This window comes from Melospiza georgiana, chromosome 4 (genome assembly GCF_028018845.1).
Source record: "Melospiza georgiana isolate bMelGeo1 chromosome 4, bMelGeo1.pri, whole genome shotgun sequence".
Classification (NCBI taxonomy): domain Eukaryota; kingdom Metazoa; phylum Chordata; class Aves; order Passeriformes; family Passerellidae; genus Melospiza; species Melospiza georgiana.
The window spans coordinates 48,482,472-48,509,888 of record NC_080433.1 but is presented as its reverse complement, the minus strand read 5'-3'; the positions used below and the strand labels follow the sequence as shown (position 1 = coordinate 48,509,888).

The following is a 27,417-nucleotide window of genomic DNA, read 5'->3' as shown; positions in this document are numbered from 1 at the left end:
TTGTGTGGGTTTTCCATGGGGTTTACCTTTTAAGGGGAGCTGAATGCACATTTCATGGTGGGAGCACTGGCATTTGGCCTCAAGCAAAATCCCAGTCCTCAGCTAATTAACCTATACAGGAACATAAAACTTACTCTATTGGCTTGTAGTACAAAATATACTGTCTGAATTTTTTAAAGGAAAAATCTTCCAAAAGGCCTAAACCAAACTGTCCAGCAGCCTCTGTTTAAATCTGACTATTTTACAAGTGGCATGCTCTCTTCCAGATTCAAACACCAAAACAGAGTCCTTCTGTCTTTTAAGAGACTCAAGAGTTAAATTCAACAGCATCTCTCATTCCATATATAGGATGTGAACTACATTGCACCTTTGTGAAGTTTTGTGTACCTAAGTTATAAATTACAAAAGCTTGGACTGTAAAGATATCACACAGCAAATAAATTTAAGCAAACAAAAAGTCAACCACAAACTGAGAAAAACATTTTTTCTTGCACAGCTGAGCACCTCATTAATACAAGACATAAACCAAAGCAAAGCAGCACAGAGAGAGAAAACAAAGCTGGCTTTAATAGGATTTCCCCTTTCACAGCAAATTCTGCAAGCTTAAATATATTTTCCATAATAAAAATGGACAAAAGAACCTCTGTAACTTGGTCCTAAAGAAATATTTTCTTGAAATGCTTTGCTGCATTTTTCATGCTTATAGGATAAATGCATTTCATTGTAAAATCTTATATAAAACAACTCTGCTTTAACATAAGAAAAATGCTTTTTTGTTTGTTTGTTTGCTCTTTCTAGAATGAAATACTGCTGTGAAGTATGTCTTCAGCAAACATCCTGAGCTACACAAAGTGGCATTTCCTGATGGCACAATGACTTACTGGAAAATTACAGGTCAGTTCTGGCAAACAGCTTTGGGATGTCTCAGCTCCCTCAGCGGAGAAAGCCCCAAGGGCACACAGAGAAAACCCAAAGTACAAGTCAGGGCACTGGAGACCAAATATTGCTATTAAAATAGTAATGCTTAAGAATGCAAAGGAAAAGCTGTCAGACTAAGAACTTCTATTTGAGAGAGACAGATGAAAAATTTAGCAGCCTTGTGTTTTATTTAAGGAGTTCAGCTCAGCAATCTGAGGACACTGCTCTTCCTCCCTCCAGCAGCGCGCGCTGCCCGTGGCTTGGCAGCACCCCAAGGAGGAGTTCAGGTATATTTATATAAGTCATACAATTTGAGATTTTCCTAACACTCTTACAAGTGGCAAATCTTCCCCCATACTCACGATTCTCAGCTCTTACCTACCTAAAGATGCTTCCTATGTGTTTCCTTCAGTTGTGAGCACCACAGGAAGGGATGGAAATTTGCTGCCTTTTAAACTCCATCTGTTAATCACTCATGGTTTGCAAATGTCCTGCAGCCAGTGACCTTTCAGAAACATTATCAGTTTGAGACTTCTTCCTTTTAAATGTATCTGATAACATCAAGTGTCCTTTGGTGAGATCTTAGGGTTTCATAGAGAAATAATCCCCATATTTATTTTTTAGAAGTCACTTGATCATATTGCTACAGCATCATTTTTCATTTCTCCCATTTATTGTGTAACCAACTACTTCTGGGTCTCTGCAAGGACACAATCAGTATCTCTTGGTTTCTGTTTTCAGTCTCCATTACACACACATAGGAATACACACATGCAGACAGGTTTCACACCCTTATCCCAAATCTGGAGGGCAGGTGTTTCCCACTCCCAAGGGTCTTGCAAATTTCCCTAATATCTTTCCTAAGTTGACAGACCCATCAAATAGAGATAACATTCCTCAAGTGTTTTATGCCTATACATGTGTTTTCATATTAAGGAAGACTAAAGGAGACAATATCCAATGTTGAAATCACCTTTGATGCAGTGCATGTGTTTTCCACCACCAAAATCCATTCATAAGCATCCTTCAGGTGGATACCAACTCCTCCTCCCTCCTGGACTTTGCATCTTGGCAAGCAGTGTTCTGCAGTCCATTCATGGCAGAGCATTGAGAGCCTGTCATCTCTTGCTTGACTGCTCACAGAAGGAAAATGGGTGGGCCCCATTGGGCCCACCAATTTTTTTTTGGCAGTTCCTTGTAGCATGCTGCAACATCTCATTAACACCCCTTGCCATGTAAGGAAGCAGCTGATGTACATATCAGAGGAGTTTCACTCCTGTTTAAAAATGTCTCTACTAACTTACTAACTGCAATAGTTTGTTGAACATCTTGGAAAACTCTCTAGGACAAACATTCCCTCATCAGAACTTCCTATTAAAATAATTTGCAGCAATATTCCTTCTAACAAGAGAACCATTTTCTGAACCAATGCTGTCCCTGTAAATAAACACTTTCCCCAAAGACAAGGGGTTTAACAGTATCTTGTGGAGTTAGTTTAACATCACTGAAAAGTTTCCTCCAAGCTCATAAACCCTGAATTTACTCATTGGTGGACTAGCACAACCTCTAATCTTGTGAGCAGTCTCTGCTGTAAGAAGTTTCCAACATTATCTTTCATGTCATCGAGCTTCAAAGTTTTTCAGCCGCTGAACACAGTTACATCCACCTCTCTCAAAATACAATGACAGAAACTGTCTTTTACATGGGAGAAATAGGGGTGGGAGCACTCAACAGGTCTGGGCATAAATCTTCTTGTCTATACCAGAGTAATACAAGAGACATTGATTATTTCAAAAGCCAGTTTTCTTTTATCATCAGAAAGACTGATAAGGCAGAAAAAAAATCAGCTTGGTATAAGATTTCTTGAGGTCACTTGCCAAAAATCATATACAATATTATACCTGCAGAACAATAGCAGAGTTTACAAATCTTTATGCACTGGCGTCACCTGATCTGGGACACAGCTGCACTGACATCACAGTTTATGCCTGACTAGATATCCAAATAAAGATCCTATGAAGTCTTTCATACTTCATTTATTTGTAATTGCCCCATGACCACAGACTTGCATTAACCCAAACAAAAGTAAACTGAGCAGATCCTAGCAGAGAGCAGGGACTATCTAAAGTGGCTTTGAAAGGCTTCCAGGGCTGATGCAACATCAGAAGAATAAGATGGGCACTGCACAAGCCCCCCCTTTGTGATTATTTTTTATTGTCAATGGGACAACTCAATGACATGCTGGATTTAACTCCAGCACTTGAAAGATTCAAGTGAACAAAAGCTTGGAATATTCTGTATGGAAAGCAAACAATTGGACATACAATGAGATGATACAACAGAGCACATTTGCCAAATCTTTAATGAGATGGAACAAACATTTTCCCAATGTTTTACACAGCTCCTGGTAAAACTAATGGCTCTGAGAAGCCTAAGAAGTCAATCAAGGAGGGCTGCACCAGGTTTGAGCACAGGTCCATGTAGCTCTGTACCTAATCCCTAACAGGGACTCAGATCTATCCAGGGTATTTTGGAAAAGCAGAACCAGCATGCAGTGGCAGTTCAGTAACCTGTACTTTAGAGTTTTCCTCACCCAGATGCCTCACTTTTTTTTTTTTTTTTTTTTTTTTTTTTGCTTAAATTAGTAACTGGAAACCAAACCACTCAGTGAATTTCTGAAAACTTAGTTCTTTGGGTTGATAAGTTTAACATTACTTACTGGAGTAATTATAAAGGTCCAAACAAGAAGAAAAGTAAAACTAAAAAAAACCCCTGGCTTCTGTAGATGTCAACAGTGGTGCTGTAAGAGCTGGACTTTGCTTAGAGGAACTAGAACAAGGACTCCAGGACATGTGCCAGTGGTGCTCCTCATGTCAGTAGAATGCTGAAGCACACAGTAATCAGAGCTTTTTAAAGAAAAAAAGGACTTAAAACATATCTGTGATTACTTTCCTAAATCCAAAGTGACACAGCTTCCAGCATAGCCTAGATTCCTCCCCAGCACTATACAGGTCCAAATCCCAAGATGCTTCTGAGCCAATATTGTTCCTATGCTCCCTGGCAGTAAATACAGTTCTGCTGGCATACCCAAAACTTACCTGCAAAAAAGCACAGGACAAAATGAAATTTGAGACATTTAGGAAATATTTGTGCTATTAGGCTGTACATCGCAAATTGAGGTTTTCCCATTCCTGGACTTCCTGGTGCCTATAAATCAGCATTTATAAGAGCAATATGTAAACCCTGATGTGAAATACCACTACTGCCATTTATGAGGCTTCATTTTGAAGTGTATGGTATAGCACAGAAACTAACATGTGAAGGGTTTAGGGATTTTTATAAGTAGCTGATGAACAGAATATTATGCTCTTTTAAAACAGCCATCACCCTGCATCAAGTTGAATGGATTTCTGTCCTCACAAAACCGGATTGCTGGATGTGCTCTGCAGTTAAGGAGGTTGTTTTCTTGCACAGCTGCAGAGAAATAGCTGATAAGAATGCTCTTGGTCCCTACAGGGGTAAATAGGCATTACACCCCATCTCCTAAAGAAAGAACCATTGAAAGCAATATCATTTACATACAGGGCCCTGGTCCTCTGGATCACCTATACGAAAAAGGCCCTGACAAGGAGGAATTAATGCCTAGCTCATGAGTAAGGAAAGACAGTGTATTGTTCTTAAAGCCCAAGGAATAAGAGAAAGCAAAGGCAATTTAAACAAAACTGAAAAAAAGATGCATTTTCAAAGCAGAACATACATTTTTTTTTCTGTATTAAATGGGAGCATTTGAAGCAAACCAGCTTAAAATTACTTTTTGCAAATGGGCACCTAATGTCCCATTGAGTTTTGTAATTGGCAGATACAGAGGTGAAGAGCACACACAAAGTGTTTGGGAACAGCCCCAGTGCCAAAACAATGGGTTTGTAACACACCTTATATAATAATAGTGCACCTAATTAGGTTTGGCTTAGCAATTTATGGCTGATCAGTGTTCTTAACTTTATAAATTTGAAAGAAAAATTTAGCATGAGGACATGGAATACCAGGTAATGACACTGGAAGGGCATGTTCACTGACTGCAGCAGGTGCAAGTGTTTCTGTGCATACGAGGCAAATGGTTCAGAGCCTCCCAGCACGGCATCCATCACCCTCCTGAAGGAACGTGATGAAAATTCTGCTCCATCACCATGACAACTCGTGCCACACCATTGCTATAGTAACTGCCTGAACATTATTAGTTTTTAACCACACACTCAATGGCCAGCGTGCAAATGAGGAGGAGTCACTCAGCTCTGCCCTGCTGCTGCTCCCACCCCAGCCTGTGTTTTTGCAGTGTAATCTAAGCTCCTTCCATGTTCCCCCAGCCCCACACTGTCAGCCAAGCTCCCCACCACTGCCAGCTCTCCCAACCCAAGTCTGTCTCATCATGGGAGCACTAATTGCACCTATATTACTGTTACATTTGTGGTTCCCCCCCTCTCCTCAAGTGATTTATCAGGCTAAGATTAAGTGCAAGTAGAAAATTTCATCTTCCCAATGATTCATTGAAAATCTGTTCTATTAATCCAGTGCACCACAGGGTGGCTTTGCATGCTGCATTAGCATCCTACGCACGCAGGCACACTGTCAGTTCAAAGGCACCGTCCTGTCCCCTGAAGAGCCAGGATTTCAACATTGTCATGGTGCAGGAATGCATTTACTGCACCACCAAACCCCATGTGATCATCATTTTAATACTCCAGCTCAGCCTGCAATGCTGCCCCCCAGCAGCATAGCTGTTGTGTGCAGTGATGTAAAACAGCAGCAGGGAAACACACACTAATGCTTCTCAGATCACATCAAAGCCCAAAAGGCTGTGGCTAGATAGTGCCTTACATCCAGCTACCAAAGAAGGGAAAATAAATACAATTATTACTGGGGTTTGACCCAGGCTGGGGGCAGAGGGTGAAGCACAAGCTTGGCTGTCATCACAAAAGGTTGCAAGAGGTTGGGAGGAGTTTGTCACTCTCTGGGGACACCATCCCCACCTGACTCCCGGCACAGCAAGCCCACACCCCAAGGTCAGGCGGGTTCATCAACCATGCTGAAAGGGCCATGAAATTGGCTTGCTCTCCTCTTGGAGGACAGATGGGAGAAGAGAAGGTCCTGCTGGCTTCTCCTTTGACCCTTGTGTTCTTTCCACTTTCCCTCCTCCTGTGCCTCCTGCAGGTTCTCTCTGGGGCTGGTGCAGGCTGCAGCATTGGCAAAGCTCCCCCGCCTCCATGCCAAGGGCAGCAGTGGGGTGGCACAGGCTCTTGCCCGCAGCCCTCGTGCCCAAACACAAACCCAGCAGCATCTTGTGGGGCTTGTGAGAGGTGTCTCTGCCCATGGGAGAGGGTTGGAACCAGATGATCTTTCATGTCCCTCCCAACCCCAAATCCCAAACCATTCTGTGATTCTACCACAACCCAAAGCAGCACAAGGACATCAGCCCCAGGGCCTGAGCCACCAGCCCCTGCCTGAGCCCCTGCCACCAGTGCCCTGTTCCTGTCCCTGCCCCTCAGCCCCCAGTGCCCAATGGTCTGGCTGTACTTTGGCTGGTACAGTACAACCATTTATCAGGGTTACATGGTGAGACCATGGTGACATACATGGTGTGCATCATGTGCATATGAGTGTACCACACTCCATACACACACACACACATACACACACTGTTATGCTAGATATATTTATACTTATACACCACAGTAACTCTTCCCACTATCAAAAGACTATCAAAAGATTATCCCACTATGAAGACTATAAAAATCTTGTTATTACTTTGCATTAGGCTTAAACCCTAGCCTGATGTTCCCTATGAGATCTTTAACAGGTCATACTGCATAGCCTTGGTAAACAATATTGTTTTCATTTTCTCACTGTTTAATAAGAAAAAAAAAAGGAAAGAAAAACCCACTCCATCTTTTCTAAACTGGAATGCAAATTTAAGTGAATGGGTAGTTTTCAAGAGAAAAAAAGTCATAGAAGTTCTTTTACAGATTTTTTTTGGCAATCAATAAAAAATTTTCTTGCAGAGAAGATGAAACAACATCATTTTAGTATTCCTAAATACATTAAGATATGAAACTAGATACCTGCTATTGCTGTTTACAGCTAAAACAGAACTACAAATCATCCTGTGGGGAAAAAAGCCAGCAAGACTCAAACAAATCTGACTAGAGCAGTAAAATCTATCTCATGTTTATAAATGTGTAGGAGAGTATTATTTTATTCTGGAAAGAGATTCCTAATTACTTTTTCTTTTTGTTATAATACCACCCTCTAGTGGCACTTCTTCTGCCTTACTGAAGCAAAAATGTGGTTTAACATATCAATCACATACATTAAGAAATGGTACAAAAATTGCAAATAGGAATCTGTTGACCTGCACTGAATTTAAGCCAACATTCTGCAGTCTCTGAATCTCTGCAGCTTTAGAAAAAGCTGTATCTGGCTCAATTCAAACATAACATACTAACTCAAGAAAGTGCTACCATGAAAAGCATAAATAAAGTCCCTTTAATACACATTTGCAGAATAACATTCCAGATAGATGAATTCCTCAGTGTTTGGTGAGTAAATCACACTCTGAAGTATGAGCCTTATAGTTTCAATTATGATCTTAGTCCCTTGAAGATATTTTCCTTGACAGCTTTAAAGCTAGATGTAGCAAGAGCTTGTGACTGCTCCTTCTCTCGTTTTGCATTTCCTTTTTGAACATACTAAAAATTCATCAATGAGGTGGTAGTGGGATTTTTTAACTGTTCTCTGACAATTTCAGATAGAAACAACTAGAATGGGCCATTCCTAACTTACAAGCCATATTTTAACAAAACAGCCCTAAGCAGAGGTGAGCCTGAGGCACCCACAGCATATTTAGATATTGAGAGCCTTACATTTTCTGGGGTAAGGATTTGGGATATCATTTCAGTCTACAGGGACAGCAGGAAAAATCAGATAGTTCCACAGATCCTACTAGGTTGGAGCAAGATTTATACCCATTTATTTTTATGCTTGATAGAGAGTGAGTAACACACAACTTCAGAAATTTGCCTCCTGCTTTTCTCTCTGTAAGGTACAGTCAGGTCACCCAGCTTGAGGCAAATCCTGTGCTGGGAAAATTCAGTGTACAAAATTTTGAAGTCCTCCAAGCAAAGCCAGCCTGAGCACACACTGTAAGTTCATAGTAGCTGATGGGCTACATCCAATTCTATTGAATTTGCAGGCAAAACTGTAGATAAATTGTGTAGGAGGGTGAGGTGGAGACTTGATTCATTGCACTCATTCCCCATTTCTGTAACAATAAATGAGTAACAGGTTTTTCCCAAAAAGCTATTATCTATTATTATCTAATGACACTTGAAAGTAACTTGCTCTTGCTCTTTCTAGAGAGGGATGCATGATGAGAAAGGAAAGGCAGCTTTTATTTGGCTTACACATCTTGCTTTCAGCAGAGCTCCAGGCACTTTACTCAGAGATGAGCTCTACATCTAGAATGGGACTTAATCTGTCAACTTTTCAAAATAGTTTGGACAGATTTGCATCATGGGATTAAAAGCAGAAAGCTAAACCTGTTAGTACTCCCAATCTCTCACCCCATCCCCCTGAAGTGCTGGCATCCCTCAGACTGAGGACAGGAGCCAGCTGTACTGCTGGAGGCAAAAGCACCTTTCCCACTGCAAGTCTTACACAGAGCCCTCACATGAATGGTATTATAGCCCAAGTTTTCACTGTTTACGTGTTGCCTTCCTAGAGTTTTACCTCTAGGTGATATGGAGGTCTCAGGCAGTCACAGACAGTCCTTGGTGGAGCCTCACTCCCAGTCCCTGAAGACCACTGGGAGAACCTTTGGCATCAGGCTGCAGCAGCCTCCACAGATCCTGCTGAAAGCAGGGTGGCCCTTTGGCCACTGCTCACAGTGATGACTGTGAACCAGTTCTGGGCTGCACCCACCCAGAAAGCAGATGAGCTTCTCCTCTTCAGACAACTGAACCTCTCCTCCCTCATCTGCCAAGAGAATTATCCAGGGCCAGGGAGAGGAAGCTTATTCCTTACCCGTGAAAGCAGAGGAAATACCTGGAGGCTCTGCTGAACATCTGCATAACCACACAGAAGAGGGAGAGGTTGACTTGGATTCCCCTGGTCAAAGCCAATGTTGATATTGGGTATGACATTTTACTAAACAAATGTTTAAGAGACCATCAGGCTATTCCTACTGTGGGAAGCAATTCCCTCTACCTGGGTTCCCTGAGAGAACTAACTCCAAGACAAAATCAAAGCTTGGGAATTCACTTGAATAGGGACACCCCCAGCCTGACCTCAGCATCTCTCACTGGTCCTCATTTTGCCAAGGATCACATCATCCTTCCCACAGGAACCTGACAATTCTTGGTTCAAGGTTGTGCATCCCAGTCCAGGACCATGGTGACATTGGCTCCTCGTGGCTCTGATCTGAGGAATTCAACTTGCACACACTAAAGAGCCTCTCAATACCTTTACAGCAAATGATGCATATATCAGAGCCAAAAACTTAGTGCCACTAAATATTTTATCAGCCGTGAGCTGCACAAATGAAGCACAGCATTTCACTGCTCTGAAGCTTCAGATGTTAGCTTGTAGCATTGTAGCAGCATATTCCAGCAGATAACAGGATACCACAAAGTTTGTCTTAATCATCTGCCCAAAACCAGCTACTTTGCCAAGGCTGATGATACCTAAAGATGGAACATCACCCTCATGGAAAGAGTATAGTTATTTTAAAGTAGTCACATAAAACAAGCAGCTGCAACTACAGGTAGGGTCTAGCCCAGCTTTTTCAGCACATAAAATTTATATAGATGCCTGTGAAATTAGGCCAGCAATGCAGAGAGGCCAACAAAATCTTCTGCTTACAGTCCATCTGCAATGCAGCCCTTCTGCATCTCTTTTCTCCCTGCCTGTCTTCCCCAGAGTTTCCATCTGCCCAAGCCCATCTTGTAGTGACTCGTCTCCCCTTCTTCTGCATTTTGCTCTTCTTGCCACTGCCCTGTGCAGCTGGGGCAGAGCCAGGTCCCCGCTGCAAGGTGGAGAACTCTGTTACCCTACCACAAACCCAGTGGCTGCGACACCAGGTTGGATGTTAAGAGAGAACTGTACTGAAACAGGCAAACTCCCCCAGAAAAGCTCAACAGCAGTGATCAGAATAAGTCAGGCTGTGTGTTGAGTGCATGCAAGCACCAGAGAGGGAAAGAAGCAGTTCCTGGAAAAAATGATTGAGCACTTAAAGCAATTTTGGTACAAAAACCTTTTACCTCTATCCTCCAAAGGAGACTTCCTGTTTAAATCAGTCCTTTGCTAACATGAAATCAGAGTCCAGTTCCATCTTGCATTTGACCTGTATATTGCTTTAGTCAGATTTGCAAAGCTGTGCTTTGTCAGCATTCTCATTTCCAGAGCCTCTTCTGCTTTTCCCAATAAACAGCTCCCACCTTTGCACAGTTGCAGCCCAAAGGCCATCCCTGCTGGGCCATTCAATGGCTGTTCTCAGGGGCACAACACTGACATACTGCTCCTGAAGCTCAGGCAGAGCCCAAGCAAATGAGCAGTGCTTGGCCTCCGCTGCATCCACCCAGGCATGGCTGGCTACACCCCTGAGAGTCTGAAAACAGGACTTCTGGAGCAAACAGGGCAGAAACACCAAACTTTTCAGCCAACTAAGTCAGCTTAGTGCCAGCACTTCTGAAAGCAAGCACAGAGCTCAGCAGAAGCCCAGGACCAGCCACGGTGTGTGATGTCCGGCTTTCTGCAAGATGAGCGGTTGTAAGCAGTGGGCCAAAACACGGGACTTGAGGAATGAAGTATGGCACACTGCTGATTTTCTCAAGAAAAGCTTGGTTATGAGAAGGCTGGGACACAGTACAGTCAAAGGCAGCAGCAGGCTAAAGCACATACACAAAGAAGCCTCAGAAAAATGATGTCAAAGAACCACCACTAGAATGATCACAAATGTCTCAAAAGGCTCATATATGAAGATGAGTGGACCAGAGCATTGATTAACTGTGTGAGTGCCATAAAATTACTTTCTGCTACAGTGCAAGTATTTTTTTTAAAGTGGATTAGATGAACACTAGGTGTTAGCATTCAAACAGATACCAAGAGTTACTTTTAGATCATTAAAGCCTCAATATTGTATGCATTATGCAGATGTTGCAGTCCTTCGCAGCATAATACAAAATATATTAGTTTCCATTCCCTGCACTGTCTTTATGCAAAGGGAGGAGAAATAAAAAAAAAGTCTTATTCAAGAAAAAACCTGAATGCCACATGCAAAAGAAAGCAGCTTACAAGACATAAATATAAAATATGTCAGACTTAGAATACATTTGCTGTCAAAATCACACTGCAGGCAAAGGATACTAAATTAAATATTCCCCCAGTATCCTCATGGACTCAAGCAAGTGATGAGGTACATGAAATTTGCTACAAGATAAGCTCCAACACAGCTATTCTAAGCAATCTGAATGGCACTGGGAATATCAAATCTCAGTACCTGTTTTAAAAATGTTTAAATATGTCTGGAAGCAATGGCTTTCAGTATGCTATCATAAATATATTTACATCTTGTATTTAAAGCACTCATTTACACATTACTTTCAAAGATTTAATCTTAGCTAAATTGGTGTAGAGGAAAAGCTGGCAGATGGGCTCTCACCCAGTTCAGCAAAAGTCTATTTGTTTTCCAGTTCTTATAGTAAAGACACTGATCAACCTTTCCAGTGTTGGAGTTAGTAATGAATGCATTTTTTTCCAGTTACTGAGTTTCTGGTCACCTTTACTTACTCCACAGATATGTTCCCCCCCTTGCTTAATTATGCAGGTTTTCATTTCTGGCCTAGCCAGTTCTACATCACAGATACAGAATCACAGAATGGTTGGGGCTCACAGGGATCTTAACGACCATCTGCATTCAAGCCCCTGCCATGGCTGGAGACACATTCCACTAGACCAGGTTGCTCCAAGCCCCATCCAACCTGGCCAGGGATGGGGCAACCACAGCTTCTCTGGACAGCCTGTTCCAATGTCTCACCATGCTCATAGCAAAGAATTTCTTCCACATATCTAATCTTCCAGTTTGAACCTAATGCAGTCTCCCAATCACCTCATTAGTAATCTAAAACATAAACTCCATAAAGCATCAAATAAGAAACTGTGCCATGACTGTTCATGGATCTGACAAATCAATAAATATTCATTGATTCCACACACTCACACCCCCCACACTTTGTTTTTGGTCACAGCACACCTCAACTCTGCAACACTGTTTCATATTGATTGTATGTCACCTCTCTCTTCAGCTTCACCTGTCTTCATCCAATGGCCTTCCTATGGCCTGAGTTTTCTGCTCCCAGTGTTACATTAATTTAAGGCTGAGATCTTGCAAGGAGAGCACCAGGGACAGGACCCAGAGACAGCCCCACAAGTCTCTCCAGAACCCAATTCTTTCTGCCCTTTGTCTGCAAATCTCTCCCACTCCCTCCTTTCACACACCACAGAGTAATGGTTATGGTTCCCTTTGGTTCTTCATCAACTGAAATATTCATAAATTCTTACCCACAAGTCACAAGGCTCCTGTGATTGCTTCACCAAGATCCTCTGAAGAAAAAAACTGCAGCAAACCACCCTCTTCTGCACAAAAACATCACCCAGCATACCTTCCCTTCTGAGACACCATTTGCCAAGAGCAATGACAGGAGTGTGATGTGAGCTACCAAGTCTGCTGAACAGTCACCCCCTTTTCTTCTCCCCATAAAAAACACTGGGAACAGCCTCTAGACATTTCAGCAACTGGCAAAAGCTGCTGGTCTGCTTCAAAGGGCAGAAGATTTCTCTTCCCCCTTTTCCAACTCAGAAATGAACATGTCTGTACCACACAGAATTTCTTCCTCCAGTTTTCTCTCCCCTTTCCCACAGACACTATGACAGGGAAGTACTGTACAGGCAGACAGATTTTGTACAACATTTTTATTTGCACTGCTGAAGACTGGGAATCAGTTCCGGTGACAGTTTCTTTTGTGTTACTCAGGCTGAGGAAGTCAAAACTACACGTTATTACAAGGTCACTGTCCCACAGAGGGAAGCACACAAACTCTCTGAGTATTGTCATTTGCAACTTTATCCTGTTAAAATGTAATTCAAGATGCAAAGGGTAACACTCTTACAAAAAACAGGCACCCCCCAACTGCTGGTAAATTTGCAACTCCTGTTATTTTCTAGTGGCAATGAGTAGAGCTTTTTCAAGTGGTGCTGCAGTCAGACCAAGACTTCGGGTAAAAGGCAGTACCACAGATACTCAAAACAGGCTACACACAGTTACAGCAAAGCAAGGAAGGTTCCATTGGGCACAGAGTGAAAAGTCAGAGTTGTATTTCAAGAATAGAACGTGCTCATGTGATTGTAAAATGTCAGCATTTGCAGAGAGGCAAGACAAGTTACCACAACCTTCTGTGGGAGAGAAAGGGAATCATTAAAAGACACATTTGAAAAAGTATCTTTTAGAGTTCAATCTTAACAGAAACCAACATTTTGATTTAAACTCCCTTTTAAAACCAACCTGATGATGCTATTATACATTACACAGTATATGACCTTACTTTACTACACTTATATATACATCAGTTCTCCTGAACCCCTGTCAAAGTGCGTGCACAACTGCATAGCTAACAGTCAGAAGAAGCCTGCAATGTAAGGCTAGAGGCACAGCCAAATTGACCCCTTTATTGTATTTGGAAACCCTCATTTCCAAATTAAAGCACTTTCAGGGTAACTAGAAAGCATACTTATTCCAACCCTGCAGCCTAGAAGTGGTGAAAGAATGAGGTAAACATACTGCATAGGCTATATATTTAAATCCAAATCCCCAAAGTGTTTTGGCTTAATTGTGTAATTATTTAAAATTGAATAGAGAGAAAAAATAGTTATAAAAATCTGAAAACAAATCTAGGTCAATATTAACAGCGTATTAGACAATAAATCATTCAGAAAGGGCATTTTCTACTACCTTTTTTAAGTTAGCCAGACAAAAAGCACAAATTGAAAAGAGCCTTGGTGCTTTTCCCATGGAGCTGCTGCTTCTAGAACAGCTGCTCAAATTCACCTTAACTGCTTCAGTTAGCCTGAGCCAAGACTGGCCCCTCACTGTCACACACCAGCCTTCCAGGCCATGCTGCAGCTTTTCTTGGCCCAGCCCGAGTCCTGCAGCAGTGACCAAGCTTTATGACACAGGGCCTTTAGAACAGATTACCAGTGCTTAACAGAGTGTCAGAGACCTCAATTATCATTTTAAACAATTTGGAAACTAAATTATAATTAACAGTAGTGAATTTTCTGATTCTCATCTTTTTATTTAAAATGTGTCTTTGCAGGTTCACTTTTTTAAAATATTCCCTTGCATCAGTGTTTAGTTCCCAGAAATCATTTCTGTCAGGCAATGCAGTTTTCTGAAAAGATACTATCTTCCATCCTCACCACATTTTCAATAAACTCTGTAGAAGACAGTCAATGATCAGACTATGATAAAGTGCATATATTCCTTTCTGATAGGCAACAAAACTGTGGACTAAAAAAATAAATCATACCGGAAATTGAAAACCACACCAAAAAACCCCATGGTGGCCCTTTACCACCCCACAATGAAGTTGCCCCACAAAGTACTGCCCAAAAATACTTTTCTTCAAGTGTCTGTTAGCTTAAAAAAACCCCCAAACTTATAACATTAAAAAAAAAAAAATGGTTCCTTTTCAATTAGACTCTGAGAATCACGAATTTATGTAACTTTGAAAGCTACAGCTCCCTCAAGGCTAGCATAGCGCCTTGACAACTTTTAAGTAGTTTGTACTTCACCCTTTGGATCCAGGTTTCAAACTTGCAAAAGCTTTGGAGTTCTTAAGGGAATGTGAAATTTCATTGAGAAAAGAAATAAAATGATAGTCCCTTTCTGACTTCTTGGACTCAAAAATAACTACAATGGTAAAGTGAGGTTCAGGGCGAGTCAGAAAGTAGGTGCTTTGGACTTTGTCATCGTAGAAGTGAACAACCTTCTCCAAACTGTTGAGGTCAGAGGTTCTATCAGTCATAATCATGATGACATTGGGCCAGTGCATAACAGGCCTGTCACTGGGCAGAGACACCACTGCAGGATACTGATCCACGCCCTTGGGGGCTTCCCTGTATGAATGGGGATGATGATAACCGTGTCCCTGAAAACTCTCTGATCCACGATTGTCAAAAATTAAGGAAACGTTGACAGCATCGTACTTCCGGATGAAGCTGGAAATTTTCCCAAAGTAATCAGGATTTGTTTTAGCAGTCAAAGTTTTCATTTCAGATGCTGTTGTCTGTCGACTAAGAGCCTCATGAAAGTAAAAGCTAAACTTGGCAAGGAGAATGTTTTTGAGCTTCATGAGCCAGAGGAAGAGGTGTGGAGGCTGCACAGCCTTCTGAGACTGCCCTCCAAACAGGTGCTTCTTGGTCTCCCGCTGTTTCTCAAAAATTTGGCCCCAGGTTTGTAGCTTTGTGTGAGCACTGTGCAAGTTGACCAGGGATGGAAGGAACTTCCACTCTGAGATCTGAGCCTGAGCCTTTAAGAGGTGTGCAAGCACATCTACCTCCAGCTGGAAACTGCTTTCAAGAGGACTGAGGATTGGATGATGAAATCTAGAAAACATAACATTAGTCAAGACATGAGAACTGCTGTACACAATGGTGAAATAATCAGAAAATATTTGCCAGTTAACAGACAAAAGATCAAACATCAAAGCAGAGCAAAGTGTAAATCAAAAAATAATACTCTTAATTTAAAGAACAGTTCTTTTTACATAATTAGGGTAAATAATTCTACAAACAAACAGTGTTTCACATCTGACAAAACCACCTGTCAGACATTTCTCTACCAAAGTAAGGGAGTTATATTTCATCGGTTCAACAATCACAGTTTATCTTAATCTGTGAACTACTATAACACCATTTCTTTTTAAATTCAGATGATGTTGTTCCAATTTAAAATCTCTTCTGGCAGTCATATATGTCTTGATGGTTCTGGAGCAGCAGTAAGACATTAAGTTAAATCAAAGGAATTATGTTATAGCTCTGTTGTTCACATAGGGGAGCTATGAGGAAGTCTGGCTGAGTTTGGTTTTGCTGTCTGGAACCATAATTAACTCCTTCTCTTCTCACTTTTCCCCCTGACATTTAGAAAAAATACAGATGCAGTGTTTTTTACCTCTCTTTCCATGATACTCAAGTTATTTGCAATTTATAACATCAGTAATAACTTGATTGAAACAGTGAAAAACTAATGTAAAATATATAACTTTAGAAAGAAGTGGTCTTTTTAGTAAGTTCTCCCATTGGCATTAAGGATTCAAAGAGGTCTCTAATAAAGAACAATGAACAGTTCAAAGACAAGACTTGATGAGGTTTCCATTTAAGTAAAGACAAATTTATCATCTCACTTCAGAAAAATATCTTGGGTCATGTTATTGGTTTAAAACAATAAATACAGAATTTTTCCAGCTTTTAAAACTAAAGCAATGTCATTATTCCTGTCAGCTTCTAGGACACAACAAATACAACCTGTTTTGGAAATAGCTGGCTCAAGATCAAAACACTTCATTTTGTTGTAGACCAGAAGAGAGAATAAAAATGTTAGGCTTTTCATCCCCTCTCCACTATTTTTCCTTTGGCTCGTGAGAAATGTCTGACTATTTGATCACTGATCTGTAAGCATCTCCTTTTTTTTGGAAGCCAAAATTTGCAAGTATCTGTTATTAAGATTCAAGTCCAAATTTATTTGAAGAAAATGAAATTAAGAGTATCATAAATCAGCTGATGCACCACATTGGGCAAAGCAACCTGGCTGGTGACCAGGCACCTTCTGCACCCAGCACATGTCAGCAACCCCCAGTGTTTGCTGGCCACTCTGGTGGGCTGAGAAGTCCAGAGCATATTTATATTTCTCTGAACAAACAAGAGCTTAAACAAGAGTCAACAAAAATAATTTCTAACAGTCAACATTAAATCTTTCCAATGGTTTTGGTATTCACCAGAAAAACAGTTTTGTTGCTCTGTATTTTAGGAGGGTACAAAAAACATTATGCAACATTATTTGCTGCAGTCCCATCAAATGACACACAGCACAGTGATTTAAATACATTTGCAGTCAGATCAAGAAAGTTTTCTTCCATTTTAAAATCAATTTAAAAATCCTTATCAAGGCAGCACTGCCAAAGTCTCCTGGATTAACATTCTGATGTACAGCTTTCCACTTCTACTTTACTTCATGGCTTTCCTAATGTTGCACTGTCTAGCAGGATTTGCTAAACTGTTTTAATCAAAAAATACACACCTCAGCTACAGCTGAGAAGCTTGATATGGTTACAGAGAAAATGATGAGTTATGCACTAAGTCTAACTGCTGTAATTGGGTTTTATAATGCAGAAGCATCCAACTGAGCTCAGTATCACATAAAACAGACGAGTTTTTGCAATATTTCATAAGCCAGAGTGTCAAAAACTTAAGAACACATTGAAAATTTGATTTTTTTTCCTCCTAATCATTCCTGAAAGCAGAGGGATGCTAGTTTTGTTTTGCAGATTGTGAAGAAGCCACATTTTATTTCCTTCCAGAGATCACACATACATGTACATATAACACAATGCTGACTAGATAAAATACATTAAACATTTAAAAATTATTACATTAAAATAGGTGTTATAGTAACTTATTCATTTTATACTAAGCTTATAAAGGATCTTGCTTCTGATGCTGCTTTGATTATTTAAGATCCCACCCAAACCAACAGCTAAAAACTTCAGGAGAAGTTACTCCTCAAGATGTATTCTACAAAAAAATGGAAAGGAAAATGTAAAGTACTGGCAATGAACAAGTCAGCAATAAGTAGTAATAACACAGTAACAAAACAGCTTTAAACTGTTTGAGAATTAATGATATTTCAGATACAAACAATATGTCTTGTTAACTGACAATTCTGCTGTTCCTTTCCCAGCTATTTCCTCTATGTTATCTGCCCAGCTACTTTCACACATAAAGGAAAGAAACCAAGGCCAGAAGTTATCTAAAAACAAATGTCCTGTCTGGCCTTAGCACAGCTGGCTGAAATAATGGCACACATCCTCAGCTACAAGTGAGGAATATACTGACAGAGGGAAGAAGCTGGGTAAGGATGAGTTTATTTGATCTTTCACCTGTAAAGCAGAAATGTCTAGCAGCCAGTACATATCCACATAACACACCCCAGAAACTGATTTGAGATACAAAGAAACTAAAAGGAAGGACTAAAGGAATATATTCTTATTCCCACTTTTTCCAGAAATGTTCTGCATGTCACTGGGGAGGAGCACACTGCAGCTACTGAATTAGATCTGACAGCACCTTAGATTGTCTCCATCTTAAAGACTGCTTGTTAACCCAAAGCAAGATCATCAGTATTTTTTCCAGAGAGACATTGCTTTTTTTTTAAGATGTTATGATATATATAGTTATATAATACATATTATATAAACATATTATGCAACAGATAATGCCTTAGAAGTACAAATGTACCAATGAAATTTATTTTAAAAGCTCAGTAAAACGTGTCATATGCAGGTATAGTCTCCAATCTCTTCAGCAAAGTAAGAATTTCGGTTCTCAGATTTTTAACAGTGCTGTTGATTCAGCACATCCTCAGAACAGATGGCAGTTGTTAGTGTGCAAGAAAATCAACTTAAAAAAAAAAAACAAACAAAACATGCCAACAACAAACCCATCCAAAACCCTAAACTTACTTCCCTTTACTCATTAAAGTTTATCACACCGAGGAAAAAATATCTAAATTTCAGGTTTTTACTAGACTAACAGCCCTGATATTTTAAGTGATCACAAGCCAAAAATTGAAAAACATCACTACTAAGATCATACAGACTAGTTTTGATTTTCAAATTGCAAAATTACATAGCAATTTGCCAAAGGTATCCCTAAAAAATAAGGGAATCGGCTGCAGTGCTTCTATTTGGAATATCAGAAAGCAGCACTGAATTATCTTCATTTTTCCTAGGTGAACACTATAAAAATCATAGCTGAAAAAATTAAGACCTATGAATATTCTCCCCAAAAGTCTTAGACATTATTTCACTAACAATAATTTAAAAAAATTCAACCACATCTGACAGTTAACTTCCTTCAATGGCTACCTTTTTTGGTTTAAAATGAAGAGGCAGACATTGAGCGTGTTGAGAAGCATTCAAAAATTCTCTTTTAAACTGCTATCACTTTCAAGGCACATAACTTAGATGTGAAATACCCAACCTACCCTCATTTAGAAACATCCCAGGATATTTGCAACAGGATCTATTAAATCTTAACTTCAAGAAACCACAGTGGCAAGGATCAAAGTCTCAGAGGTGCTCCTCCTACTGGCTCCAAGACCTCTGGAGAAAAGTGGTAACAGAGCACCATAAAGCCCTCCCAGCTAGGAGGGTTGTGGTGTAGCTTCTAGATCTAAGCAGACATATATTTTTAAAAAGTAAGATTGTCACAAAAGTATTTGCTTTATTTATGCCACCTTTACTGAAGTCCATACAAAATTAAGGCTTGTTTCCTCTCCCCTGCCAAAGAAAAAAGTTCAATAAGCCTTGCATCTTATAAAAGGAAAATCACTCCTGTTCTCTCCTGGAAATGAACATGCATAGGGAGGAAGGCTCCTAGTACACCATGAGCAGACTCCCTTTGTTATTTTTCTTGTTTGGAAGAAACTTCATGCATCTGATGCTGCAGGCCAACACAGACTTCACACATGAATTTGGGAAGGGACTGTGCTGCTCAGCAGTCAAAGGACAGCAAAGTCTTTGGGTTTGCTTTGAACTTCAACATCAGGTATGACAGATCACGAGCCTGAGTATGTACTGCCAGCAAAGAAACACTGACCTTGAACTGTATTTCTTTAAGATGGATTCCAAAATGTTTACCAGTTCCTCAGAGTTAATGAACTTTTGGGTGCTGAGCGTGTACATTTTTTCATAGAAGTCAGCAATTTCCATCCGAGCCTGAACAAAAAAACAGAGCTGTTCAGACAGGTGAGAAAGCAGCTCTTCCAAGTGAGGAGCTGTTCCTCCTAGTGCATTGTGACCCGTCGCCACCACCTTCTTCAGCTCATTGTGCAGAGATGTGTAGATGGTTCGGATGGAGTCCTTGCGGCTGAAGAATGACTGACCACCTGTTCAGATAAATATGGAGGTATTACCAAAATCCAGGGACAGCAAAGATAGACAGCAAAACTGGAAAATGCTTGTAATTATAGATCTAGTTGTTTGTAAGCATTGTTTAATTACACTACTTCTTTTAACAAAGAAACAAAAGTCAGTATTTTATTCTGCACGTAACTGAATTACAGAGCATATGCTCAGAAGCACTTTATGTAATTTCATGCAAGCTACACTTGTCCCACTTCATGTCTCAGCAGTCAATGGCTGCTGCAAAACAGTAACTCCTTCACAGCTGCCTCAGCTATGACATGACTTTTACGAAACCCAGGGTTCAGTTAAATTTGCTACTATGATACATAACCTGGAAATACTGTTATCTGTGGAAGTCAGAAGAATTAAGTCATCATGACTTGACTGATCAAATTTTAATAGCCTCTGCCCCTATTAATAACTCTAGATGTTTTCCAGAGAATTCACTTAACAATCCCTCTTCCATCATGAAGCACTCAAATTCACAAAGCAACATTTAAATGGGAGCCATGTGACATCTGTGTGTACAAATCAAATGTTACCAGTCCCTATACAATCTAAATATAAACCAGAACTCAAAGGGAAAATAATCACACTTTATCCCAGTGAGAACACAGTGCAGGTTAATCCATAACTAAAACTTGGAGGGCAGGAGGGAGGACAAGAAGTCCTCTGCGCTCCTTTCTACCTGCTCAACACTATGAGGAATTTAAAACAGAAGAGAGGAGTAAAGGGTCAAAGATATTTAACTTTGACATTACAAAAAGACTGTACAAATGTACTAGCCTTATTTCATAGCTTCTATTTACAGAAGACCTAATGTGCCATTCTGGCAGTCAACAGCTGCAGCAGAGCAAAGACCACAGAGATTGAATCTGAGTCTTTTAAAGATTCCAAATTTAGGTGCCTCTTTGAAACCGCTTATAAATTTTGTAATGCTGGATAGCTCTTTCCACATTCCTTTAACACATATAATGTTCAAAGGTGACCACTGACATTTGAGGTAGAAAGGTAGAGAATTGGCTATCATAGTGAAACAGCTCCCATTGTAACACAGGAGTAGCCCCCCAGCCATGGGCAGGAGGAAGAATCATCTATTTCAGTTGTTCATTAAGTAAATAAATAAACAAAACTTTGCTCCTTCTGTTGTCACCTTTCTGCAAGCACAAAATTCACTCTTTAAAGTCAGCCTTACAGTCTGAGTTTTGGCTGTAAAGATCTTATAATAGTTCCAAGTCATCACTTAAATAAAAAAGCTGAATTTTCTTGATGGTTTAATGTGCTATACATCAGACTCATATCCTTTGATCCATTTTCCATACCCATCTGCACTTCAAAAAGAAAATAAGCAGCTTTGTCCAGAGTGTAGCATCATGAAAGCTCATCCTGTGCCAGTTTCGAATTTTCTATTCATGTACTGATAAAACACGAAGCAGCTGCTATCATGGCCAAAGCTTCCTGAGATCCTGCAGTATCTGCATGGGTAACAACTCCTAGGATGCTATCTATCTCCAGCCCCGAGTACTTGCACACATACACCTCTGATGCAAGGTGGAAAAGCTTTAACGCTTTGGTCACCCCAGGAAGGTCATGTTTGACTATATCTCAGCCAGAGCATCTCAGCACATAAACACCTCTGGCTAATTCTTGGGAAGGGCGGGCAGGTGCCCTGCTGGCCAGGGAGATGCAGCGATGCAGCGAGTGGCACAGCAGCCAGCGTGCCACCTGCACAGCCCCTCTGTCCTCTCGTCCGTTCCTTAGTGGCAGCGGGCTCACGGACTCTCACTAAGCCAGCACAGGCACGGACCCGCCGAGGCAGGGCCGCGGGTCCCAGCGCCTGCAATGGCCGGCTGCCCGGCGAGCTCCCGGCCGCCCGCTCCGCACCCGCGGAGCCCAGCGCGGGGCAGGGCCCCCCGGCTGAGGCGGGCGCGGCTCGGGCCGGGAGAGCCGGTCCCTCCCTCCCCGGAGCGGTACCTAGCTTCTGTCCCAGGAAGGTCATGCTGTGATAGGCCTTCTCGGCCGCCGCCAGGTGCGCCAGCCCGGCCAGCAGCGCCAGCCAGCTGGAGCCCGCGCTCTTGTTGGCCTCCCGCTCCTTCTCCACATTGTCCTTGGCCTTGTCGTAGGAGAAGATGCCCAGGTGGGAGAAGAAGGTCTCCAGCACGGCCTGCTCCACGGGCACCGGCGCTCCCAGCGGGATCGACTCCCCCATCCCGCCCGGCGCCTCCGCAGCGGCCGCCACTTCCGGGTCCGGCGCCCGCCCGCCCGCGCGGGGGAACACGTGACCGGCGGAGAGGGGGAGCGGCCGGCTCGGGGTCACGTGACGGGCGGGGGCTCGCGCGGCCGGCGGGCGGGGCAGCGGCAGCGCGCGGGAGCGCCGGGCCCCGGTTTGCGCGTGCCCGTGCGCGGGCCCCTGCTGGCCGCGCGCTCCCGCCCGCCGCCCTGCGCTTCACGGGGTGCGCGGAACGGAAACGCTCTCCTGCTAAATTTTATGTACAGCTAAAACCTTCTACAGCTGCAGGTCCTTGTGAGGCCCTTCCTCCCGCCTCTTTCACTCCCACAGGGCCCTCCAGCTACTTTGGCTTCAGTTTCCCCCTCCCTTGCGGCTGGGGATACTGTGGATTGCCCACATTTATCCCACTTCCTTCAGTTCATGTTTCACACAGACGAGCTGCCTGAACTCATTGTCCGTGCGGGCGATGAGGAGCACAAGGCTGAGCCGCGGAATGGGAGCTCTCTGGCCACGCTGACTGGACCCAGTTCGGCAGAACTTATCCACCCTTGCACTGACAGCACCGCTCCAGACTGAGTGGCAGCTCTCCAGTCAACCCAGAAAGGACACATTCCCAGCTTCCTCTCTGCACAGTATTTCCCTGCACTCTGACAGCACCTGCAGCTGTTTTTAAGCTGAAATCTGGACAAGACACAGCATCAGTTCTTTTACACTGGCATGACCCACGTACTTACTTAAGTAGCTGACTGCCACTGAAAATGGGCATCAGATGCAAGCACCACCTTTAGGTATGAAGCAGCCTTTTAAATAAACCCCAACTACAGTGTCTGCAAGCTTCTTACTGTGAACAAAGCAGCCTAAGGATTCAGATTTGGATATAGAAATTGTCATCATTTTCATTCATTGGTCTAATAGAAAAGGATAAATCTGCCAAGCGATTCATCACTTTTCTTTTCTAGGCACAGGCACCTCCGTACACATCTCTTATTCAGAGTGGTGTGAAACGTCCCTGAAAAGGTTCTGGTTAGAACTAGAATTTTGGCTTCAAGTACTTAAAATTTGAAGTAGCTTAACTGAAGTTATGAGGCCTTTTTTTCTTACAGCTAAGTCTGAGTTCTGTATGCACCAGAAGCCGCCTTCTTCCTGAACTCAACTGTTCACTTAGTGTGCCAAAGGGACAAAATGGAAGCAGGATTTTACAGCAGCTCAACAGCAGATGTCTCTGACCTGGAAAGTTGGTTATTAAAACTTGATTTACTGATGGAATAGTTCAGTAATTTAAGTCAGCACCTGAAACACTGACCTGTTCAAGGGAATCACAGCTGTGAATAGTAGGCTGCCAATAGTTTACAGAAAAGAGAAGAACAGGACTCCTAGATAACCAGGACAGAGTCTCCAAAAGACAACTGGGAGTGAAAGCTTCCAATAAGACCTTTATTGCAACACAGAGTTGACAACATGTTTTTGTATTTAATAGAAAGTATTTGGTCTCTTGGTGGTGAAGCGTGGTTTGTGCTGGCGACGCAGAACTCTGTGTGGCAGCGGGAACTTGATTTTAGAATCCTGCAAGAAAAACGTTTCTATGTTAATTGAGGTATCAGATGAACAACAGAAAATAGTTTGGAATAAATGGCCAAGCTGTATTCAGTGACTACCTTATGCTTAGAAAAGTAATCCATTCGCAACTTAAGATAGACTTCACAGGACTTAATTAATTTTGCATTCTTTTTTTCAAAGTAATGCCAGTCAGAGGCATGTCTTCTGTACCATAACATGTATTTACTTTATTGTGACTTTCTTCCAAATACTTGTAGCAGCAGAAGTCTTGATCATAATATACCATAATCATGAACATATGCGCCCAGGTTTGGTTCCTGCACTATTTCTGGTTGCAAAGCAAACCTGTACCACACAGGAGAGATCCCCTCTTCCAATCCAATGCAGGCCCAGGACCCACCAGCCAGTGCTGGCTCACTTACATGGAACTGCTTGACTGCAGGTCTGCGGCACTTGCTGGCAGCAATTTCCTCAACCTTCATGATCTGGATAGAGTGAGCACGGGCACGATGACGGGCTCCCATATCACGGTCTAGAACAACAGAACTCATTAAAAAGGAATTTTATTACATGTTCAGTTCAACCCCTTGGTTCAAGAAATGTTCATCGTGTCATTTACAACTTTTAAAATTTCTGATCAGCTGCAATTAAATCACTGTTTCTATTATTTAAAGTGATACCACAAACATCACGAAATCAACAAGCAGCAGCAAACTCCTCTAAGTAAGCTCCACAACAGGAAGAGCCATTTGAATCTTCTTGTCAAATTTCAAGGTACACATGGACAGAAGTAATATACCTAGGACTGCTTACTCTCTTGCAAGAGAAAAAAATCCTGTGGTTCAGATTCAACACTGAAATATTACTGGAAAGACACATGAACTTCAAAACACTTTCCCTTCCAAAAGGAAGGTGCAAATAACAGTGGGACCTGAGGATACCTTTACTTCTATTGAAATTGACCAGCAATAGAAGCATGAACTGATGTTCATCCCACATAATCAGGCTTCTTGAATAGGAAGAAGTATCTGAACTTAGGCTACCTGAAAATTCCTCTATTCAGCAGTGCAAATCACTGGCTTCAAATCATATCCATAGCTAGCTCCAAAAGGTATGACTGTTGAAATACTACTGTGTTTCCCATGAAGATCTAACACACCTATTAAAAACTTACCTGTCACAACTAGTCTTGAACATAGAAGTACCAGTCATTGTATCATGAAAAATAAGGTTTTTGGGTCTCTTAAGCAATCCTTCAGTATGTTCATTAAAAGGGATTATTGAACATTAATGTAGAACCTTAAATTTCACTTTCAACAGCACTTCAGCTTTTGAAAGGCGACAAGATACATTTAATATTTGCACACATGACAAGAATATCATTATTGAGAACAATATTCTTTGGGTTTTTATGTGCAATCTGTAGTGCTTATAACATTCTGGAGTCTCAACAGCAACAGCTATACAAATGGTCTATCCCTCAAGTACTTCACAAAACAGTCTGAATTTAGGACAACTATTACTTGTCAATGAAATGAGGTGATGAGATCTTGGAGTTACAGTATTGGCTTTTTCCCTGCGTTTTTTTTCCTACTTGCTCAATAAAGGACAAATTCCCCATGATCTCTGAAATATCCTTTTCACAAGACCTGGGAAGATATATGCAATTATCTTAAAACAGCACAGGAAACACACAGAGCACCTGGAAAGTCATTAAATGATCAGTTTGTATAGCAACACTCATTACTAGAATTGTAGAAAGACACACCAAAAAGAAGTGTGAGTATTTTCCAGTCAGAGAAACTGTATAAAGAGAGGTAACAAGTCACCTACCACATGTATAATAGATAAAAATCTATGGAATAGCTGGCAACCCCCTCCTGTAATTTTCCAGTGTTTCAGTTATTTTATCAAGGGTTAAGATAGCATGCTTTATGCCTAATTTGAGACTTAATCTTCTGCTTGCATACTGCTTCTATTATTTTACACCTCAAACAGCTACATATACTTACAGCACTGAGTGACAGCACCCGCAGTGGTCAAATCTCTGTACTCCCTGTACATGTTGTGGGTCCCACTACGAGAATCATAGCGCAACCAAATACCAAAGTTTTTTACCCGCAGAGGGGACTTCTCATACACCTGGAATTAAACAAGGACATGGAAGTGGTTAGAGATGATGTACTCTCACCATTTTACAATTTTAAGAATAAATATTTCAGAGCTCTAACAAAACCCCTGGTTTAAGTCTTACTGTCAAAAAACAACTCTTTGCTCTCTTTCCCCTTACCAAGATGGCTGGATATGTCTTGGTAATTCAGAGTAGAGAGCTTTAGTAATTCAAAGAAAAACACAAGATTTCAGTTCTAAAGAGTGTTCTTGAAGTATCAAGGAAGAGGAATGTAAGCATACAAACGTCTACTTTCCCAGGGCTACAAATGTGCAAATGCCTCTTAAAAGGTATATTGTACAATGAACCTAAGTCTAAGATGCAACACATGACTCATCATTTTGAAGCAGTAAGTAAATTTGTATTTCGTTTACAAGACATATACCACTACTTTCAAAAAGCAAACTTGTCACTCCTTTTCACAGCAACTGAAAGACAATGGATTTCAACTTCACACCCCATAACTGCAATTCCTGTAAAATCCCTCCACAAGGAGGATTTGGAACTGGAACTGCAAATCCTGTAAAATCCCTCCACATACACCTGCTGGAACTCCATAAGAAGCCTTTAGGTTTATAACTCTTCACCTGTCCGCAGTACACAATCTCTCCAGAAGACTTCTTCATCTTCTTCAGCTGAGAGACGAAGTACCAGAATCGGGACTTGGCGACGACATGGTTCGGAGCGAAGATGCGCATGCGGTACAGAGGAGGGGTCGTGCATTTCGGCGTGGGCAAGCAGCGCCCGACCACCTTGTACTCCCGCAGCTGGAGGGACACGAAAACCAGGCGGACCTCAGTGAGTGAGCCGCGGAGCCACCGCCACGCCCGCCCCGAGCCCTTTGAGGCGGCTCCTCAAAGGAAAACGCGACGAAAGGAGCTCAATCCTCCAGGGGAGGGAGCCCCTTGCGCCGGGCGGGTCGATCCGCGGCAGCCCACGCCGATCTGGGTCCGCGCCTGGCGGGAGCGGCGCCGCCGCCATGTTGGCCGCTGGCCGCCCCACGGGCCAGGCGGCGCCGTTCGGGCACGCACGGGCCACTCTCGAGCTACAACCCGCCACCGCCGCCCTCCCGACGGCCACCCCTGCCGCACTGCCGGCCCCGGCTGCGCCCGCCGGGCCCCGGTCCGTACTCACAGTGCCCGACGCCTTCATGGCGCTCCGCCGCCGTCGCTCTCAGGAAAGGAAAGGGACGGGCAACGTGCGCCGCCGCCTGACGTCATCACCCCGCCCCGCCCCGGAGGCCCGCGCGGCGA

At 42.2% G+C, this 27,417-nt stretch overlaps 2 protein-coding genes and 1 non-coding gene across 3 annotated transcripts; all 3 read right to left on the bottom strand.

Annotated features, from left to right (window-relative positions):
- Positions 1–13,319: 13,319 nt before the first annotated feature.
- KICS2 (KICSTOR subunit 2) lies at positions 13,320–22,446 on the bottom strand. The gene is made up of 3 exons (XM_058023600.1): positions 22,182–22,446; positions 19,900–20,188; positions 13,320–15,630 (listed from the first exon to the last, which is right to left on the bottom strand). Exons 1-3 carry the CDS (start codon positions 22,414–22,416, stop codon positions 14,814–14,816), a joined length of 1,341 nt encoding a protein of 446 aa, XP_057879583.1. The 5' UTR covers positions 22,417–22,446; the 3' UTR covers positions 13,320–14,813.
- Positions 22,447–23,850: 1,404 nt separating this feature from the next.
- On the bottom strand, positions 23,851–27,384 carry RPL18A (ribosomal protein L18a). Its single transcript, XM_058023221.1, has 5 exons — positions 27,299–27,384; positions 26,752–26,931; positions 26,007–26,136; positions 24,417–24,526; positions 23,851–24,000 (listed from the first exon to the last, which is right to left on the bottom strand). The coding sequence occupies exons 1-5, from the start codon at positions 27,314–27,316 to the stop codon at positions 23,908–23,910; spliced, it is 531 nt and encodes a 176-aa protein (XP_057879204.1). The 5' UTR covers positions 27,317–27,384; the 3' UTR covers positions 23,851–23,907.
- LOC131083264 (small nucleolar RNA SNORA68) lies at positions 25,283–25,414 on the bottom strand. Its single transcript, XR_009114415.1, has one exon. It is a non-coding gene; the product is annotated as a small nucleolar RNA SNORA68 (small nucleolar RNA).
- Positions 27,385–27,417: the final 33 nt, after the last annotated feature.

Bases quoted from the DNA above. Each gene is read 5' to 3' on its own strand.
- RPL18A (XM_058023221.1), bottom strand. The intron at 26,137-26,751 runs GTGAAGAGTTAT...GTTTAATTCCAG, and splicing joins AGATTGTGTACTGCGGACAG to GTGTATGAGAAGTCCCCTCT. The intron at 24,001-24,416 runs GTAAGTGAGCCA...TTTTTCTTGCAG, and splicing joins CTGCAGTCAAGCAGTTCCAT to GATTCTAAAATCAAGTTCCC.
- KICS2 (XM_058023600.1), bottom strand. From the start codon at position 22,416: ATGGGGGAGTCGATCCCGCTGGGAGCGCCGGTGCCCGTGGAGCAGGCC. The intron at 20,189-22,181 runs GTACCGCTCCGG...TTATCTGAACAG, and splicing joins CTTCCTGGGACAGAAGCTAG to GTGGTCAGTCATTCTTCAGC. The intron at 15,631-19,899 runs GTCAGTGTTTCT...TATGTTTTCTAG, and splicing joins TTAAAGAAATACAGTTCAAG to ATTTCATCATCCAATCCTCA.